The 15,697-nt window shown below is 33.7% G+C and overlaps 1 protein-coding gene and 1 long non-coding RNA gene across 21 annotated transcripts in view; one reads left to right on the forward strand and one right to left on the reverse strand.

Moving 5' to 3' along the window:
• LOC136024897 (zinc finger protein 426-like) overlaps positions 1 to 15,697 on the reverse strand; it is an 83,688-nt gene that overhangs the window by 52,759 nt on the left and 15,232 nt on the right. For 4 of the 20 annotated variants that reach the window (XM_065700453.1, XM_065700440.1, XM_065700454.1 and 1 more), the window contains exon 1: positions 5,675 to 5,717. The exons of the other annotated variants lie outside the window; for them this stretch is intronic. In XM_065700453.1, coding sequence (XP_065556525.1) covers positions 5,675 to 5,702 — 28 coding nt within the window. In that variant the 5' untranslated portion in view covers positions 5,703 to 5,717. Of the gene's footprint in view, positions 1 to 5,674; positions 5,718 to 15,697 lie in introns of those variants that run through there. 20 annotated transcript variants of the gene reach the window in all.
• Positions 1 to 15,697, forward strand: part of LOC136024900 (uncharacterized) — a 67,775-nt gene that overhangs the window by 21,895 nt on the left and 30,183 nt on the right. The window lies entirely within an intron of this gene.

Genomic DNA, 15,697 nt, shown 5'->3' on the forward strand with positions numbered 1-15,697 from the left:
TTGGGTATTAATTTGAAACTTTTGGAGAATACTAAAAGGGGATGAACAGTAGACAAAAAGGTAATATATGCATGTCACTACTAACATAACAGCTAATTTTCCTTAGGCTACTAAACTACTCCAACTACAACTTCAATTGCAACAACTTGTAAAGCTTAGAGTATCAAGGTGAAAAGGGTGTCAAAAGCGCATATCAGCAATATTTTTAGAACAGCTTAACGTGCCAAGATGAAACTTCCGGGGCATCGAGAGGGTGATGTTCAACTGACCAAAAGGCAATATACACGTGCTTTTATCACTAATAATACTGCTTCTAAAACCGCAACTACTACTACTTCTAATACAACACTAATGCTGCAACTACTTTTACTACCACCGAAACCAATGTGATAATAGTAATAGATAGATAGATAAGTATATTTTAAAGCCAAACATATTGCCATGAACACAGTACAATAACATAAACGAAAGGCACAAATAACATGAACTTTGACCAGGAATCATCATAAAACACTTAAATGAAACACTGCATTAACCTAATACTAGTACTTAATACTTGAAAAAAGAAAAAAAAAGGTCATTGAAAAGAACACTTTACACTCGGAAAAATACATAAATAAAACTTTACATTTACTTTATACTGAGATTTTTTTTTTATTTAACAAAATTTCCAGATACCTTGCTAGTCTACAAATAAACTGAGGCGACGTACTATTTAAGACACCAGGAAGTACCAACTCATTATTTCCAAATGTCCCTTCCCTTATTATATAACCCCTGGCACTGGCTTAAGCAATGCACTAAATAATCCTTTTTAATCCTGCAAAGCGAGCAAGTATATCTGTCTACATTGGAACATCTTTCTTTAGAATATCTTTTAAATTTTTCACTAACTGGCAGGCAGTTAGCCTTGAGCTGCATCCACAACGTCAAAAATATATAACTGTTAAATTCAGCTTAAAGTAAAACTCCTGCCCATAAACCATTTTCAATCCCGCTTTCTAGGGCTATAATGAAAGAAAGGTTGAGATGGCTAGGCCACGTTCTACAAAAGAAGGATGACAGATTACCGATGATTGTCCTTTTTGGCCAACCGTCTGGGGCTACACGGAAAGCAGGTCGTCCTTGTCTAGGTTGGGAGGATGTCATAAATAAAGATTTAAAGGAAATGGGAACTTCCTGGAAGGGTGCAAAGAGGGAGGCTTTAAATAGATTAGATTGGAGGAGGAGCGTGCGTAGCTGTGTTGGCCTCAGGCTGCTTGGTGCTGCAGTGAGTTATTAGTAGTAGTCACTCAATTTTTGAATCATTTGATTCTCTAGTACTATCTTAATCTCATTCTCCCAATTTGCATTTATATCCATTGGTCCTCTACTTTCATTCCAAACAAAGAAAAACCCTTTTTTGTCTAAAATGTCTTCATTTTTAGTGGGCATGATCTTTTTTTTCCCCTGTGAGAGCAAATCTTCATAAATATTTCTATTATAGAAAAGCAATGGTGAAAATGGAGCTCCAGACAGATGGAGCTAGGGGAAACTCAGTAAAGCAGACAAGTCGTTGTTTATTGAGTAGAATCACGAGAAAAAAGAAAATAATGTACTACACGGAAACAGACAATTTGTCGTATAGGTCTGAACATTTGACCAGAATGTACCCTGGGGAAAATGATCGAGGACGATGAAAGACTATTTAGCCTACATATCTAGTTTTAACATATTTTTTTAAGTCAAATTTAATGTGTCTATTTTATAAAGATGTCATATGATGAGTACGAATCATATTTTGACAAAAAAATTTGTAGGGATATAATTATAGTCTATAAAAGTTAAGAGAATAATTATATAAAAAAAGTTATAGTATATAAAAGTTAGGGACTCGAAATGTCGTAGTCCCAGGAATATGTTTTATTGCGCAATTTCAATATATTTAATTCCGCTGTAGATCATTTGTAAACACATGGGGTAATTTCTAATCCCTCGGAGAAGAAGTTAGTCGACGGGGCTATTATTTAAACTGGCCCCGTTGATGTTCTTCACACCTACGCTGGCAGAATTCGAGCCATATTGAGACTCAGATTCAGAACTGGTTCTATGGCCTTCCTAAGCCGTTGGTTTGAACTACTCTACATGGAAAACGGATATATAATATGACGTAACCTCTTCGACGTAATAGTTTCAACTAATGTCTTTTCCTAAATAATATTCACACTCCAATATATCTCTAGTACGTTCCCGTAAACAATTCATATTTGTAAATTTCGGCTAAAACTCAGAACCTAACTTGCAGACCTTTTAGCTGAAAAAAAATAGGGTCTGTATCATTAAATCACATTTTCGCTCCGTTCAAACTGATTAGTAGAAGAATTTCCTTTGTCTTCCCCGGCATTATTTTTATGTTGCTGTTGTGAGTCCAAATTAGCCAGGTAATGGATTGGGCTATGGTAAGGGCATACTACAGTGTCTGGCAATGATCTTGGTAGTTGTTTTGCTATGGTTTTTCGTTATGTATCACCCCTTGCCAAGAAACATTTTATACCATTTGCAATTAGCTTTGCTGCTTCAAAACTCCAGGACTCAAACTCAGGGCTCAGGGGAAAATTTCAAGGGGATTCTAAGAAAAATCTCAGGAAAATCAAATTCACTTCTCAGTCTCAACCCAGATGAAAAGTAAAAGACGTCATCTTCAACATCGACGAATCTGAATAAAACAAAGGAAGAAAAAAAAAGAAGTGCAATAGATTGTTAAAAAAAAAACTTTAAAAAAGAATTTTTTTTAATCTTTAAAAAAGATTGTTAGATCAAAAAAAAATTCTATAAGATTACTCATCTCCCACACATAGAATAACATCCATCGATTACTTAATCATTAAATCTATTCAATGCTGGAAATGTTGATGTCAGTGTCAAGCACGTGCCGAAGGTGTATTCAATGGAAATTGTATTCTACACAATAGCTCAAACAAAATAATGTGTACATCGAAGGAACATTGGTGAGCACTAGCAACAATTTATTGAACTATGCAAGCTAAATACAATTTATATTGATGGCACCTAAGTCAAGTAGGGAATTAAGAGGCCTGGCGATGAGATATGAATATAGATTGGATATAAATGCTAATGGTGAGGTAAATGAGGCAGTGACCACAGAGAATCATTTCCTTGGTAAATTAAATCATGAAATATTCAATATATCCCAATGGTTGCCTCCCAACGTTATGATTGACATAAAGTTAACACTTGCCTCAAGTAATTTCATTTTGAAACCAACAAATGCAACAGCACCCGAAGTAACTGACAATCTTACTTCAGCAATACTTCATGTCAAAACAACGGGTTTTTTGTCAATGTCAAAACAATGAACTCTGTTACTTTGGCAATGGAAACACTGAGAGCCAACAGCAAAAATATAAAATCTCCTCGTTCCCTATACGATCACTAGTCAACGTCATATCGCCGCGAGTTTTTGTAATTATACTGATTCATCAATTACCAATGGAGGAATACCCTCAAAACTCGCCTTGGTCTTTGTGAAGAGTACTAGTGCTATGAGATCCTGGATCACCTGCCCCCACGATTTTCAGTTTTCAGCTTTTCCTGTCTTGTGTGTAAGGTGAAGACAATATCTATACAATTTATCATTAAAAAAGAATCCTACAGAACTCAGTATGAACTGAAAATACGATAATAGGATCACGATTCACAATAATTTGGAAATGAAACAACAAATTCAGTGTTCTCGAATACTCCGAGAGAACAAAATAGGATTTGTAGTTGGATATAAATGGATTCGAGTTAGATGTGTCGATTATTTGATTCGTGTTCATGGTGCCAAATCAAACAGAACACTACCGTTGTGGGTGATCTGCCAGTAGGTTTCAAATTCAATTTGTGATAGTAACGTAATGCTTTCGGTCAAGGTGTTGGTGAATTTGCACTCTAAGCGTATTATCCCAGTTCTAACATCACTCCTGACTTGAGTACCCGACAAGTCAAAAATGAAAAAAAAACTCAAAAGAAAGAGACAAAAAAGAAAACCGGAAATGATCAACGGGATCATTCCTCGTCGTAAGCCGAAGTAAACCCTTTTTGACTTTATCCCTTGAAAAGTAACTTCTCGAGAAACATCTCGCCATCATTGGTAGGAAACAAATATAATAGAAACCAACCCTGTGAGGAACGATACTCTATCAAGAGTAGAACCATTTGACAAATCCAGAAGTTATTACAAAGGCCCCCATACCTGTGGCCAAGTGTCAAGGTCTGACGTTAACTAAATGAGAGGTTTGATTTAATTGTTGCATCATTCTCTAGCCTAGAGCCATTTATACAAGCAAGTTATACAAACAAAAGACTGAATAATAGCCAAAAAAATTCTTTCACTAAAACAACAGATTGTGAAACGATTACAGCTGCAGTAATATAAATATTTTCTAGGGTACCTTGACCCCCCCCTAAAAGAGTAAAAAGAGGGTGACCAGCAATTATATTAGCTGCAAGTCACAAAGAGAGCGTCATAGGTCAAATTATATTTCTAATGATTTTAACTATCACTATAAAAGGTACGAAAGATGCCGTTGTCCCTAATGGTACAAGATCAGCTAAAGAATTTAGAGTTTCCTGAATCCAAGCATAGATGATAAAAGAGTCACAAAGGAACTGCAAGTCTTGAAGTGACCGTCAATTGTCTTGTGGCAGTAAAAATATAGGAAAATAAGCCAAGAAAATTGTTAAACAAAATTATTTATGCCTTATGAGCAAAGAGATGAGGAGGGACAATCACCATTATATAAAATAACTTCAGTCCGATTTCTGTTTTAATATTGCTCCATTTAATGATGAGATGAACTGAAATGAAATAAAACATTTCTTACATATATCTCGTTCGAAAGGTTTTTCTCGACTATGAGCTGTATAATGATGAGATTGGGTGTCACCTGAAGTGAAACGTTTCTTACACAAATAACTTACGAAAGGATTTTCTTTAGTTTGAGTTCTTTGACGATAAGACAAGCAAAATTTTCGTAAAATGTTTCCCCAATCATTTCGCATTTAAATGTTTTTTTCAAACAGTTTGAACTGTAAAACTTCGCGTCTTACAGTAAAAAAAACTATATTTATTCTCCAGTATGAGTTCTTAGATGATATGATAGGTCGGATCTTTTTCAATATAATTTCTGATGTATACGACCTTTGAACAGTTATTATCCAGTACAAGTTCTTTGCACTTACATGATGAGTTAATTCGATATTTGATTTTTAAGTTTCTTACATATGTCATATTCGAAAAAAAATCTAGTGTTAGTTACCTACTGATTTCGAAAGGTGAAATTTTCGGCGCAACATGCACCGAAATTTTTTTCACATGAATCAAATTTCAGAAACTTTCTCCCGTGAGAGTAATTTGATGGTCAGAACACTGAGATTTATTAAAGAGTTTTTTCTAAAACGTATCAGGTTTGATAGGTTTTTCACCAGTTTGATCTCTGACGATGCAAAGAACTGTCACTTGGAATAAAACACTTCGAAAAGTTTTCTCCAATAAATTCTTTACTGATCAGATAGGTGGGATTTTTTTCAGAATGCTTTCTCGTACAAATTACATATAAAAGGTATTTCCCCAGTAAGACATTTTTGATAATGCAATGAGCTGTCACTTCAAGCAAAGAACATATTTCACCTGTCAATTCGAGACGGATCCTTTGCATGTTATTTCTTTATATCATAGTTCCAAAGTTATCATCAGGGTTGAGTTCTTCGATGGATACAAATCGGAACTTGAAGTAAAATATTTCTTACATATATCGAATTCAAAAGGTTTCTCTGGAACATATCTTTGATGATCTGATAAATAAGATTTTAGTTTTCAAAGGTTTTCACAAATATGTAACATTCGAAAGGTTTTTCTTCGGCATGTGTTAATTTGCTAGCTAACGTCTTTTTGGCAGGATATCTATTCTGGTATTTCATATTATAAGGTTTTACTCTAAAATGACTTCTTTAATAGCAAGACAGATGGGATATTTTCTCTATGTTTAATTGCATATATTACATATTGAAAGTTTGCCCTAAAGAGTTCTTTGAAGACACGAATCATTATAAATTGAAGTAAAACGATTCTCAATATATCAGTTTAATGGCTTTTATCCAGTATGGTGTCTTTGATGACCAGACGAAAAAATTTTAGAATTTTTTCTTGTTTGTCGTACTTCGAATGATCTCCCAAAGTAATAGTTGCTTAGATAGTTATAGTTGCTACAGCTAAGATGCTTAGACAAGTTGGATCTTGAAGTGCTACACTTCTAACAATATCACATTCGAGAAGTTTTCTCCAATACTAGTTATTTAATTATTTAAGATTTTTTTTTTACATTTCAAGTGTGATATATGTGAGAAAACATATGAAAAAGTAATATAATGTTTTCTCGCATATATCACACTTGAAATGCTTTCTCCAGTAAGTTCTTGGCAGACGAAATCAACAAGAATTTGAAGTAAATACATTTCACGTTCAAAAGATTTTTTTCCGATACGAGCTCCTTGATGACATATAATAGGGGAAACTAAAATTACCGTCTTATGTTTTGGCGGAATGATTCCTCATATATTGAGTTCTTTATCAACTTCTTCACTAGATATGGCAATCAGGATTTTGGAGAAATGTTATATCAATTATTTCCAATTTGAAAGCTCTTACTGAGTTCAAACTGAAAAAGTTCGGCCTTATGAGCAAAGAGATGACAGTGGACAATCACCATTATATAAAGTAACTTCAATCCGTTTTCAGTTTTAATATTGCTCCATTTGATAATGAGTTGAATTGAAGCGAAATAAAATAATTCTTATATCTCGTTTGAAAGGTTTTTCTCGACTAGGAGCTGTATAATGATGAGATTAGGTGCCACCTGACGTGAAACGTTTCATATGTAAACAAGAGGATTTTCCTTAGGTTGAGTTCTTTGAGGATAAAACAAGCGAAATTTTCGTAAAATGTTTCACCAATCATTTCGCATTTAAGTGGTTTTTAAAACATTTTGAACTGTAAAACTTTCGCGTTTTACAGTAAAAAAAAACCTATGTTCATTCTCCAGTATGAGTTCTTAGATGCTATGATAGGTCGGATTTTTTCACATGTATACGACCTTTAAATAGTTTTTCTCCAGTACAAGTTCTTTGATGATGAGATAATCTGTCATTTGATTTTAAAGTTTCTTACATATGTAATATATCCAGTGTGAGCTACCTACTGCTCAGAAAGGTGGAACTTTCAGTGCAATTTTTTTTCACGTGAATCAAATTTCAGAAGCTTTCTCCCGTGAGAGTACTTTGATGGTGAGAACACTGGGATTTCTTGAAGTGTTTTCTGACGAATATCAGATTTGACAGGTTTTTCACCACTTTGATCTCGCAAAAACTTGACGACGCAAAAACTGTCACTTGAAATAAAATGCTTCGAAGCGTTTTTCTGCAATAAGTTCTTTGATCATCAAAGAGGTGGAATTTTTTTTCAGAATGGTTTCTCGTACAAATTACATACGAGAGGTATTTCTCCAGTAAGACATTTTTGATAATTCAATGAACTGTCACTTCAAGCAAAGAGCATATTTCACCCGTCAATTCGAGAGGTTTTTTTGCAGATTTTTTTTCTTTATATCATAGTTCCAAAGTTATTATCTGGTTTTAGTTCTTTGATAAAGATACAAATTGGAACTTGAAGTCAAATATTTCTTACATATATCGAATTCAAAAGATTTCTCTGGAACATATCTTTGATGATCGGATAAATAGGATTTTAGTTTTAACAAAGGTTTTCACAAGTGTGTAACATTCGAAAGGTTTTTCTTCGGCATGTGTAATTTCCTAGGTCACATGCTTTTGGTAGGATATTTTCTTTGGTATGTCATATTTTGAAGTTTAACTCTAAAATGAGTTCTTTAATAGCCAGACAGATGGGATATTGTGTAGAACATTTCGTCGCATGTATTACATATTGAAATTTTTTCTCGAAAAATTCTTTGAAGACACGAATCACTATCAATTACAATAAAACAATTCTCAATATATCAGTTTAATGGTTTTTCCCCAGTGTGATTTCTTTGATGACCAGACAGGAAAAAAATGTGTGGAATTTTTTATTGCATATGTCGTTCTTCAAAGGATTTCCTACAGTAATAGTTGCTTAGATAGAATGATTGTTACAGCTACGATGGTTAGAGAAGTTGAAACTTGAAGTGCTACACTTCTAACAATACCACATTCGAAAGGTTTTCTATAATACTAGTTATGTAATCATTATAGATTACATTTCAAGTGTGATACATGCATGAAAACGTTTGACAAAGAAATATAATATTTTCTCGCATATATCACACTTGAAAGGTTTTTTCCAGTAAGTTCTTGGCTGACGAAATCGACAAGAATTTAAAGTAAATATATTTCAAATTTAAAGGATTTTTTTCCGATACGAGCTCCTTGATGACATTCATTATGGGGAAACTAAAATTGCCGTCTTATGTTTTGGCGGAATGATTCCTCACATATTGAGTCCTTTACCTAGTTCTTTACTAGATATAAGACAAGCGAGATTTTGGTGAAATGTTATATCAATTATTTTCAATTTGAAAGCTTTTACTGAGAGTTCGAAATGTAAAAGTTTGGCCTTATGAGCAAAGCGACGTGGAGGGACAATCACCATTATATAAAATAACTTCACTCCGTTTTCAGTTTTAATATTGCTGCATTTGATGATGAGATGAAATGAAACGAAATAAAATAATTCTTACATATATCTCGTTCGAAAGGTTTTTCAGGACTATGAGCTTTATAATCATGAGATTATGGGGTCACCTGAAGTGAAACGTTTCTTACATAAATAACTTACGAAAGGATCTCCTTTAGCTTGAGTTCTTTGACGATAACCCAAGCGGAATTTTCGTAAAATGTTTCACCAATCATTTCGCATTTGAATGGTTTTTTAAATGGTTTCAACTATATAACTTTCGCGTTTTACAGTAAAAAAAAAACTATGTTTATTCTCCAGTATGAGTTCTTAGATGCTATGATAGGTCAAATTTTTTTCACAATATTTGTTCATGTATACGACCTTTGAATAGTTTTTCTCCAATACATATTCTTTGATGATGGGATAATTTGTCATTTGATTTGAAAGTTCCTTACATATGTGATATTCAAAACAAAATTTCTCCAGTGTGAGCTACGTAGTGATCAGAAAGGTGGAATTTTTCGCGCAATTTTTATCACGTGAATCAAATTTCAGAAGCTTTCTCCCGTGAAATTACTTCGATGGTCAGAACACTGGGATTTCTTGAAGTGTTTTCTGACACGTATCAGATTTGATATGTTTTTCACCAGTTTGACCTCAGACGCTGCGACAAACTGTCACTTGAAATAAAATACTTTGAAACGTTTTTCTCGAATAAGTTCTTTGATGGTCAAATAGGTGAGATTTTTTTCAGAATGCTTTCTCGTACAAATTAGATATGAAAGGTATTTCTCCATTAAGACATTTTTGATAATGCAATGAACTGTCACTTCAAGCAAAAAGCTTATTACATCCGTCAGTTCGAGAGGGGTTTTCTATATACTATAGTTCCAAAGTTATATTCTGGTTTGAGTTCTTCAATGAAGATACACATTGGAACTTGAAGTAAAATAGTTCTTACATATATCGAATTCAAAAGGTTTCTCTGGAACATATATTTGATGATCAGATAAATAGGATTTCAGTTTTCACAGGTTTTCACAAAGGGTTTCACAAGTATATAACATTCAAAAGTTGTTTTTTTTTTGGGGGGGGGGCATTTGCTAACTGGTGATCAGATTGGTCAAAATTTTGGGGCAATGTTTTATCACCTCTATCACATTTGAAGGTTTTTTTCTCCTTTCTTTGATCATAAGATTGGCCAGGATTTTTGGAGAATTTTTTTTTCTTATTAAATTCAAGAGGCTTTTCTCCAGTATGAGTTCTTTGATGATCAGAGGGATAGGATTTTTTACACTCCGAATCTGATATATACGAGAAAATATGTAACAATTTAATAAAATATTTTCTCACACGTATATCACTTGAAAGGCTTTTCTCCAGTAGTTCTTTGATGAGAAAATAAACGGATACTTGAAGTAAATACATTTCACATTTGAAAGGCTTTTCTTCAGTGTGAGTTCTTTGATGATCAGGGATAAGATTTTTTACACTTCGAATGCGACATATGCGAGAAAAAATCTAACAATTTAATAGAATATTTTCTTGCATATATCACACTTGAAAGATTTTTCTCCAGTATGAGATTTTTTATTGACGAAATGAACAGAAACATAAAGTAAACACATTTCACATTTAGAAGGTTTTCCTCCTATATGAGTTCCTTGATAACCGACAACTGGGACAACTAAAATGATGTAAAATTCACTCAAATAAATTGCTAAATCTTTTATTTTTAGCTGAATGTTTTCTCACATATTTCACTTCAACGGTTTTACTCCAGTACGAGTTCTTGTATGATCAGATAGGTGGGATTTTTTGGAGAATGAATTCACATGTATGTCACATCTGAAAGGTTTTTTTTCCTATGATGAGTTATTCGATAATGACAGAAATTCAACGGAGAAGTAAAATATTTCTTAAACATCTTTTTTTTTAATTTTTCTTTTTGATGATCAAATGTTAAGTATATTTTCTCGCACATTTTACAATTGAAGTGTTCTGCTCCAGTACTTTGAATTTTGATAGTTAAATAAACTGGAATTTGAAATAATATACTTTTTACATATATCACACTCGAAAAGGTTTTTCCCCAGAATGAGTTCCTTGATGAATTGTAAAAGTTACAAATAAAATGAAGTAACTCTTTCGAAGTGAACTCACAAAGGATATATATTTGGCAGACTGTATTCTCACATATGAAAGGTTTTATTCCAGTTTGAATTATTTCTTGATCAAATACGTAGAATTTAGAGCCATTTCGAATGTGACACATGTGAGAAAACATGTAATAATGCAACAGAATGTTTTCTCGCATGTATCACATTTGAAAGGTTTACTCCTGTGCAAGTTGTCCAATGATGATAAAAATTCTTAAGTTGTCCAATGATGATATAATTTCTTAAACATATTACGCTCAAAGGCTGGTTCTGCGACATGAGTTCTTTGATGATCAGATAGCTGGGATTTTTGGTAGAATGTTTTCAGTCATATATGACATTTGAAAGATTTTTCTACAATATGAATACTTTGATGATGAACTTAATTATTATTTGAAGTAAAATGTTTCTTAAATACATATCCAGGCATCAGCCGCGATAAGTCTCCCGCAAAAATTCACTTCACTTATTTTTTAATTAAAACATTCACAAAGCGACTACAAAGAGGCACTCAGAGCAATGACAAAAGAGTTACACAAGTCACAACTACTCCTTTAGGATCATTATTATCCTCTAAAACTCATGAGGTAACAGAAAAGAAGACTAAAAAATTAATTCATGATTAATTCATGAATTAATGATTAATTCATTTCTTTATAAAAATAGAACTTTGATGACAGCACAATGGCTCTAGGAACAAAAAGCCTGGATAAAGCAGACTCTATAACTGTTTACGAACAAGAACAATTGCTACGATTGGCTTAGTTACTTCATAGGCTTTTTAAAATGGCAATCAATCAGTTCAGTTTTCTACTTAAAAACATGTAGTTCCACAGATTTAGAATCATTTGCCTTCACCTTTCTTTGAAACGAGCTTTTAATGCTCCTTTGAGCATGCTTTGAGCCACAACAATGTTCAGAAAATATTTCTTCTCTATTACTTTTTTAAGACGTTCTCTTACCCTTCCCAGTCGAGTCTAGAAAACCATCCAAGCCAAATGGTTATCGCAACCTTGCAACCCTTTGTCATTGAGGATACGGGTTCGAAACTTGGGGTTGCTGGTTATTAACAGCAACAGGAGTAAGTAGCTTGAATTTGTAAGCTCAGCCAGAGTTGAACCAGTTTTACATGGGTACCTCGAGAAATCTGGTGAGGGCAAATAGGAAGGGTGTGCGAAAGCAAAGGACGGCTAGCAACCACGATCACATTTCCTGGCTTAAAGACCCTGAAACAGAGATCAGCATCACCGGTAGGGATTATAAAGTCCAATGCCGTATTCTTTATCAAGCCTTACCTTTGTTCTTTTTCTTATAACTTTCTTTTCGTGATATGTATGACTTTAACTCGGCTATTTGCTGCTTCCTCTCAGTTATGTTGTAGACTTCAAGCTTAGCCTCTTTCTTTTAAAATTTAAGTTTTTCTATCCAAAGGATTTTTTTTCATTCAATACGGTATAGTTAATGGCTAGCTCTAACTGATCTGACAAATCACAGCACCTACTTTGTTATCTGCCTAATCTTTGGCTTGTTTTCAAAAATGCGCCGTGCATCAGCAACTAAAGCCTAAGCATTTAGAGCCTGTTCGTCTGCAGAGACTTGCGCGCTAGCCATTAATTGAGCTCAGCGAAACAGTCCTCTTTGTTCGTCTATACTTTCTTAGAAGAGACAGAGCTGCTCTAGCTACTGGCCTGATATTCTAAATTACCATTTGGTGTCTCCGGTTCTAGGATTTTATCGCATACTCTCCGTGGTGGTGACATAGGATTCGATTTTTAATAATAACCATTCTTCCTGGACTTTCTTAATGTTCGTCTCAAATGGTAGTTTTCTTGCGACGTAGGAAATATCGTTGTACTCCATTGACTAGAAATATGGCTTGGGATGGTGGAAGCAGTTAAGGGCTGCCACAATTCAATTATTACGCAAAGATTGATGTATATATAATACGCCAGAACAGTCTAGACCTTAAAACCCGACGAAAAGGCGAGGGTTGACATCATCAGCGATACAATCTGACCAAGAAAAACTCTGACCCAGAAAATTAGCACAAAATTAACGGCAATGGCTGTTAAAGCACTCCAAGGAATGTAGGAAAGGTGCAGAACACACATCAAAATTAATTGCAGCCATCATGGTTGGCTTTCTTAGTCAATAATCAATTTTCAGGTACTTTGGATTTGACACAAGGTACTTAGAACTCTTTTCTTTTGCATGAAATCTAAGAATCAAAACGGAGCAGGTCGTTGCTCCATCGAGAAGCTTGAAGCTTCTTCTATGGCAAGCCATGTGGATGCGTATTACGAATTTATGTCGTGAAATTTTAAAATTTAGTTGACACTGCTAAATTAGTCACAGCAAGCAGGCCATCTGCTGAAAAAATTGTAAACAGAGATCGTCACAACAAAATATTCCTCCTCGTGTTCCTGTGGTCTTTCAAATGGGAGAAAACATTCCACTAAAGATTTTGCCTCTCTTGTTTTTGACAAAATACTTTCTCACATGTATCTCATTTTGAAATGTTCTTCGCCAGTATGAGCTCTTTGATGATGAAAAAGGTCAGATTTCTTAAGAGTATTTTCTTGAATAGCCAATATGACATTCGAAATGTTTCTCTCCATTAAAAGTACTTTGATGACAAAATAAAAATAAACTACATAACTAAAATCCAAAAGCTTTTCTTCTATATGAGTTCTTTGATGACCTGTAACAGAGAAAACTAAAATGAAGCAAAATTTACTAAAAGTAAATTTTTTAAGTCTCCTGTTATTAGCAGAATGTTTTCTCATACATTACGCATTTGAAAGGTTTTAATCCATTATGAGTTCTTCCATGATCAGATAGGTTGAATTTTTTGAAGGATATTCCCACATTTATATCATATTTGAAGGTTCCCAGTATGAGGTCTTCGATGACGAGAGATATTGAAGTACAACATTCCTCACATACATCGCTACCGAAAGGTTTTTCTCCGACATGAATTCTTTAATGATAGGCCAGGTATGATTTTTGGTGGAATGTTTCCTACCATCTTTGATTGGTTTTTCTTCAGTGTCAGCTGTTGTATCATAAGATAAAAAGAAATATTTGAAGAATGTTTACTCGCACAGATCTCATTCGAAACATCTTTCTCCAGTATAAGTTTTTTTACAACGAAATAAATGGAAACTTTAAGCAAAATATTTCTTACATATATCACATTCAAAAAACTTTTTACTAAAATGTGATTTCTTTGGCAATGGGGAAAGCTAAAATGAAGTAAAAATCACTCAAAATGAATGGTTAGTCTCATATTTTTGGCAGAAAGTTTTTTCACCTATCTAGCATTGAAAGAATTTACTCCAAAATGAATTCTTTGATAATGAGATGGGTGGGATATTTCTTGAATATTAAATCGCATATAAGATGTTTTAATGGCTTTTGTTCAATGAGTTCTTTGATGATGATATATATTAAATTTCAATTAACAAATTCAACATTATAAATTACAAATCACTGAAATTTTTGGAGGAGCCTTTAATTATATATATATACTAGCTGTTGGGGTGGCGCTTCGCGCCACCCCAACACCTAGTTGGTGGGGGCGCTTCGCGCCCCCCCCCCCAAGCCCCCCCGCGCGCGTAAGTCGTTACGCGCCATATTAGTTACGCGCCATTGTAGTTGTGTCCCTATGTCCCACCTGTGAATATAGATATATATATATATATATATATATATATATATATATATATATATATATATATATATATATATATGTTTTTAACTACGTAAAACTTGCGAATATACAACATTCTTTGCTGTCCCATTGTCTGTGCATATAAATAGATTGTCAGGTTTACCGACTCTTGAACATGCAACATATAATGGTCCATGGGAAAACAATCCGTATTCAGATCTATACCTCATGATTCTAATGATTGCCCTTGAGCTTTGTTGATGGTGATTGCTAATCGACCATTCCCTGAGTCGCCATCGTCATTTATATATCCCCCTGTGCACCCCGGCGTCCCCTTTGTAGTTATGTCCCTGTGTCCCGGTCGTCATTTATATTCCCTGTGTCCCGGTCGTCATTTGTGTCCCGGTGTTCCAGTCTGTGATTTCTCTTTGAGTGTCCCGGGCGTCATTTATATTCCTTGTGTCCCGGTGTCCCGGTCGTCATTTATATCCCCCTGTGCCCCCCGGCGTCCCCATTGTAGTTGTGTCCCTGTGTCCCGGTCGTCATTTATATTCCCTGTGTCCCGGTCGTCATTTGTATCCCGGTGTCCCGGTCTGTATATACATTCGTTTTTTAGTTTTGTTTTTCTCCTTTATTTTTTTCCTTTTTTCTTTTTTTTCTTTTTTAGTTTATTTAGATTTTTAGATTTTTTAGTTTTTTTATTAGTTTTTAGTTTTTTTGTAGTTTTTACCATTTTTTTAGTTTTTTTAGTTTTTTTTTTTTACTTATGTCCTGGTCGTCATTTATACTCCCTGTGTCCCGGTCGTCATTTGTGTCTCGGTGCTTTGTTGATTGCTAATTTATATTATATTTATATTTATATTTTTTATATTTATTAATATTTTTTTAGTTTTCTTTTTCTCTTATTTTTCAGTTTTTTCCTTTTTTTAGTTTTTTCTTTTTTAGTTTTTTTTTGTTTTTTACCTTTTTTTAGTTTTTTAGTTTTTTAGCTTTTTTAGTTTTTTTATTAGTTTTTAGTTTTTTTTAGTTTTTGCCTTTTTTTAGTTTTTTCAGTTTTTTTTAGTTTTTAGTTTTTTACTTTTTTTTAGTTTTTTTTAGTTTTTTAGCTTTTTTAGTTTTTTTTCTTTTTAGTTTTTTTTGTAGTTTTTA

The sequence above is a fragment of the Artemia franciscana genome, chromosome 3, assembly GCF_032884065.1.
Source record: "Artemia franciscana chromosome 3, ASM3288406v1, whole genome shotgun sequence".
Lineage (NCBI taxonomy): Eukaryota > Metazoa > Arthropoda > Branchiopoda > Anostraca > Artemiidae > Artemia > Artemia franciscana.